This window comes from Pezoporus flaviventris, unplaced genomic scaffold, assembly GCF_033815535.1.
Source record: "Pezoporus flaviventris isolate CSIRO_AGI_PZ_B2104156 unplaced genomic scaffold, CSIRO_AGI_Pfla_v1 ptg000029l, whole genome shotgun sequence".
NCBI lineage: Eukaryota > Metazoa > Chordata > Aves > Psittaciformes > Psittacidae > Pezoporus > Pezoporus flaviventris.
Genome location: NW_026892577.1, coordinates 6,975,390 through 6,980,891, shown reverse-complemented (window position 1 = coordinate 6,980,891; position 5,502 = coordinate 6,975,390). Strand labels below are relative to the sequence as shown.

General features: G+C 56.0%; 1 protein-coding gene across 1 annotated transcript; it reads left to right on the top strand.

Moving 5' to 3' along the window:
* Positions 1 to 1,450: 1,450 nt before the first annotated feature.
* On the top strand, positions 1,451 to 5,088 carry ADRA2A (adrenoceptor alpha 2A). The gene has a single exon (XM_061458770.1). It carries the CDS (start codon positions 1,811 to 1,813, stop codon positions 3,143 to 3,145), a length of 1,335 nt encoding a protein of 444 aa, XP_061314754.1. The 5' UTR covers positions 1,451 to 1,810; the 3' UTR covers positions 3,146 to 5,088.
* The last annotated feature ends 414 nt before the right edge of the window (positions 5,089 to 5,502 follow it).

Genomic DNA, 5,502 nt, shown 5'->3' with positions numbered 1-5,502 from the left:
GCAGATGCCCTTTTCACAGCCAAACTGGTGCAGTGGGTCCTGCACTCCCTTGCTCCAACAGTGGGATTCCCCTTCATTTTTCCTCACTCGGCCCTGTGCCAGCCCCAGAGGCTGTGCTCCCTGGCTTCCAGACCCTGTCTCTCCCACTCCAGCTCCCTCTCTCCCAGGCACTGTCACTCCTGGGCCTGGCTTATAACAGTGTGTGGTACAGGGACAAAGATGACAGGGCTTCCTCCATCTCGCAGAGAGCATACGTTCATTGGCCCGAGTGTTCAGCACAGAGATTAATTGAGAGCTGCCTGAATCTGGAGCACCAAGTGAGCATCATCAGAGCCGTCTGAAAATGAGGGAGAAGAAACCATAAGCAAGAGGATCAGGGCCAGAGTCCGTGTGCTGCGTGGGTGAGTAACGTCTACATGCTGAGAGCTGACAGCCTTGGGGGCCGGGCGGGCTCCCAGGAACGTCACTACTGCTCTTTTGGCATTGTAAAGGTCCCGTGTTGCTCTTGCAGCCGTGCAGGTGGGTGATGCCAGCTGCTGTGCTGCTGGGGATGCTCCCTAAGGCCGGCGCATCCCGTGGGGCAGCTGCTGCCTGGGCCGGCTGCCTGCATCCCTTCCTCCCGCCCGTGGGGCTGGGGAGAGCCAGCGGGGAGCACGGGGGAGGCAACGAGAAGGGCCCAGGGGCAAGAGTGCGGGATGGGAGCTATGGGCTATGGGATGGGAGCCCGTGTGGGTGCTGCGGGGTTGAGTCGGGTTGACAGCAGGGCTCTGCCCTAACCCGGGCTCCGCTGCCCCATCGCTCCCTCGGGGAGGGCTCCCCCGGTCCGGCGCTGGGCGAAGACGAGCGGCGGGTGCAGTGATGCGCCGCGGCCAGCAGGTGCCACTGCCCCCCCGTGCTGCCCGGGGCCGGCGCCCGACACGGCGGCAGCGCGGAGCGGGCAGCGCCCGCCCCCGGGGGTGCCTCCGCCCGTGCCCCGCTGCTCCCGGCGCGGACGGGAGCGGGGCCCTGCCCTGCACCCCGCGGGGCCGTCAGGCGAGCGCTGCCCCCGGGAGTTCCAGAGGGCGCGGCCGGGCAGCCGGCACCTGCAGCAGAGCCCGTCGGTGCCGCCGGGCACACGCGGGACGGGGCGGCAGCGCTCAGCATCACAGCGCGGACCGGGGATGCCCAGAGCCCCGCGGGCTGCGCAGCGCTGCACGATGGTTGAACCCCCCGAATACACACCCTGCCCGCTCCCCCTGCGCACCCACCGGGCTCCGCTGCTCTCTGCTCCCGGTGCGAGCTGTGGGGCAGCGGTGCGAGGGGTCTGGGACGTGTGTTGAGGCGGAGGTGCTGGGGGTGAACGGGAGTGCACAACGCAGGAGGGGCCGGGCGGGCAGCGGGTGAGTGTGTCCGTGAATGAGCCCCGAGCGAGGTGAGTGCGCGGGGGGCGGCGGGGGGAGCGCAGGATGGGCGGGCGGTGCGTGTGTGTGCCTGTGCGTGTCTGTGTGTGTGTGTGCGCTCACCGGGGGCAGCTCCCCACGTGGGGCTGACGCGGCAGCCCCGGCCTGATCCGGGGCTATAAAGCTGCTCGGCGGCGAGCGAAGCAGAGCAGCCGCCACCGGCTGCAGCCCCAGCCCCGCTCCGCGCCCCGCTGAGCGGCTCCCGGCGGGCAGCGCCCCAGCATGAGCCGCGGGAGCTCGCACCCCCCCGGCGGCCGCCGCGCAGCTCCGCCCCGGCCAGCGGCGCGGTAGGAGCGCGGAGCCCCGCGGAGCCGGGGCGCGGTGCGGGTGGGGCAGGGGGCGAAGGGCGGGTGTCCGCGCAGCCGGGGTTGATGTTTAACCTGGAGCGCCCGTTCACCGAGAGGGGCCACTTCTTCTCCTCCATGGAGTACCAGCGGCAGCTGGGGGAGGAGGAGGGCTACCCGACCCTCGGCACCAACGGGACCTTCAATGACAGCGGGGCCGGGCCGGGATGGGGCACACCGTACCTCCTGCACACCACCATCACCCTCATCAGCCTGGCGGGCTTGCTCATGCTCTTCACCGTCTTCGGCAACGTCCTGGTCATCATCGCCGTCTTCACCAGCCGGGCGCTCAAGGCCCCCCAGAACCTCTTCCTGGTGTCCTTAGCTTCAGCTGACATCCTGGTGGCCACGCTGGTCATCCCCTTCTCGCTGGCAAATGAGGTGATGGGGTACTGGTACTTTGGCAAAGTCTGGTGTGAGATCTACCTGGCCCTGGATGTGCTGTTCTGCACCTCCTCCATCGTGCATTTGTGTGCCATCAGCCTCGACCGTTACTGGTCCATCACACAGGCCATCGAGTACAACCTCAAGCGTACCCCCCGCCGCATCAAGTGCATCATCTTCATTGTGTGGGTCATCTCGGCCGTCATCTCTTTCCCACCACTCATCTCCATTGAGAAGAAGAGCGGGCAACAGGCTGACCAGGGGGTGGCAGGTTGCAAGATCAATGATGAGAAGTGGTACATCATCTCCTCTTGCATTGGCTCCTTCTTTGCCCCCTGCCTCATCATGATCCTGGTCTACATGCGCATCTACCAGATAGCCAAGAGGCGAACCAGGGTGCCAATAAACAAGAGGGCAGAGCGCCCTGAGAAGAAGCAGAACGGCCTGACCGACAAGGAGGACCTGCCAGTCACAGCTCAGCATAACGGGGAGAAGGCAGCAGGAGGTGGCAGTGGGCAGGAGGGAGAGGTCAACGGCATAGACATGGAGGAGACCTCTTCCTCTGAGCACCAGGAGAACAACCAGTGTAAGAAGTTGGAGAGACCACCAAAGGGAAAGACCAAGACTAAGCTGAGCCAGATTAAGCCTGGGGACAGTTTGCCCAGGAAAGTGGAGGAGGAGAGGAACACCAAAGGGTCCCGGTGGAGGGGCAGGCAGAACCGGGAGAAGCGTTTCACCTTTGTGCTTGCGGTGGTCATCGGGGTCTTTGTCATCTGCTGGTTCCCCTTCTTCTTCACCTACACTCTGATGGCCGTCTGCAAGAGCTGCTCCGTGCCTGACACCCTCTTCAAGTTCTTCTTCTGGTTCGGTTACTGCAATAGCTCCTTGAACCCCGTCATCTATACCATTTTCAACCATGACTTCAGACGGGCCTTCAAAAGGATCCTCTGCAGGATAGAGAGGAAAAGGATTGTTTGAAGGACCCTTTGCTATGGGCAGGACTAACTCAAGACTTTGCAGGAGAGCGAGGCACGGCTCTCTTGGGCTGTGCTTGCACGGGATTGTTTCCTTCAGCTCGTGAGCAGGAAGCCTTTAAACCCCGAGATGAGCCTATGGAAATGCTGGTCAGCAGCAGTGAGGAGCAGCAGGCAAGTGGAAGCCCAAGCCATGGCATTTGGCTTTCCAGGGGAGGACGGCCTTTGACTTGCTTGGTTTGTTCTGTTAGTTTTGGGTTTCCTTTTGCCAGGATCTCTCAGTGGATCTTTTTGTGACTGCTCACTTTGACTCTTTAACGACAAGCAGTGTGCAGCTCCGTGAGATGAACAGCAAAGAGGGAGTATGCCACCCCAGAGGTGTTGGCTTTTCTATTTCATTGTATCTTTTATTTTCCCCCAGTTCTGTATGTAATTAATTTTACCCCCCCCCCCCCCCACCTTGTAAAATGCAGTGTTGTATCCTGAATTTGAATGTCTTAATTTTTGTAAGGCAAGCAGCTTTGAAGTCGTGAATGCTTTAATGATCTTGGATGCCTGAAAAGTCCTTCTTTTCCCCAAAGCCCCCTCACTCAAAACCACTGACCGACTAGAGCCATTCCCCCTACCTATCAGTTTGATAATATTACCAACATTTTCAGTGTCCTGCCTGTTGGTTTTTTTTGGCTATATATGTTAGGATCACAGACCTCACTCACCAGCCTGGCTATTTTTGTTGTTATGTCTTTATCCTGTACCTGATTCTGTTTGATTTCTGTGTTGCCTGTGATATAATGCAACTGAGATTGTAACTGTCTGCTCGTTATTCACTAAAGCAGACCCTGCCGGAGCAGTGGCTTTGCTGTGCAGGCAGGGACATCCCAGCGATGGAGTGACAGGCAGTTTCCCGTGCAATATGAAGCTTGGGACGCAGCCAAGCTCCCCATGAGTTAATCTTGGTTGGTATTATACCACACTGCAACACCGGGGATGTGTTCGATGCTAACTTGCTTCCCCCCGCCTCCCACTGTAAATAGATAACATTTCAAAGCAAAGGGCAGGGCTCAGTGTATCACGTTATCTCATTTGTATTGATTTGTGATGGTTTAACTCCTGCGGGATTTCCTGCAGGAGAGGAAGGGGTTTGTGTGCAGGGCGGTTCCCTCTTTCCAAGTTAAGGGAGAAGAGTTCAGTTTCTGATCCGCCAGTCTCATCTTCCCTAGGAAATACTCCCTCGTTCAGTCTTATACAGGGCAAAAACTCCAGAATGGGAAACTTCACCGACAGTTTCTCCAGTATTTTCTAGTGTAATTCAGCTTTTTTCCTTCCTTTTTAAAACGTGTAAATATCGTGAGATTGGAGCAGGAGGGAGAGTCGATACTGACTGCTTTTACACTCCTTTCCTGAAATGTCTTTCAGCTCTTTCTGCTAAAATATAATAACACAGAAATGGACAGAACAAATCTGACATCCTTGTGCCATGAGAAATGTCTGGAGAGCATTGAAAGGAAAAGCTTTTGATTCATCCCAATAAATGAGTCTGTAAAACCTTTTAATGTTATGAAAACAGCTTTATCGAGAACTGATGGTCATAGAAATTGTTTGGAGGAAGCAAAGTTTGTCTACGTCTTGTGTCTAAGAGGAATTTGCCTTCTCTGATGTCATGTGGTGCATAGGAAGAGGCTTTAAACCCCAACCTTTTACTTTTGGGAAGTGTTTTGTTGATTTTGCTCTCTCTTACGACTTTGTGATTAACTCCGAGGGTCCCCGGATGCATCTCGAGACCTGGAGAGCAATGTTTACATTCACTTGCATTTTAAGGATTGACTCCTCAAGAGGTGAGGAAAGCAAATAACCTGTGCTTTAATGTAAACCCAACCCCAAACCACGAGCAGAACTTGCTACAATGGATGATTATTTTTATTAAATAAAAGAGCATTTACAGATCAAGTGTGAAACCCTCTGCATAATGTCAGCTGCTTTATTCCATTCTGTTTTCCAGCTGTTCGCCCTTCCTCCGGCAGCTTTGGGCTTGGTGTGTTTTAAAGAACACATTGGGAAAAGCACTGGTGTTTTCTGAAAGGTGGTGTTACCCCAGGTAGGGAACAATGGCTCCATTCACTGGGCAGTGGCATAATAACAAATGAGTCCTTGGTACTTGTTGGTCTTTATTTTCTTTATCCCCTTTCATGCCCCAGTAAAAGCACTCCTGTTTCTTAAAGAGCTCAGTGTTCCAGGGTGTGGGGATGCCAGGCTGGTGCAGCATTTACAGCTACTGGGTTGAAAGGTTCTTAATAATTAGGCTGCAGATGGGATTAGAAATGATTAGGCTGGAAGGGACATTTCTTGATATATGCAGAAGTG

Excerpts from the sequence above, each read along its gene's own strand:
- ADRA2A (XM_061458770.1), top strand. The coding sequence starts at position 1,811 with ATGTTTAACCTGGAGCGCCCGTTCACCGAGAGGGGCCACTTCTTCTCC.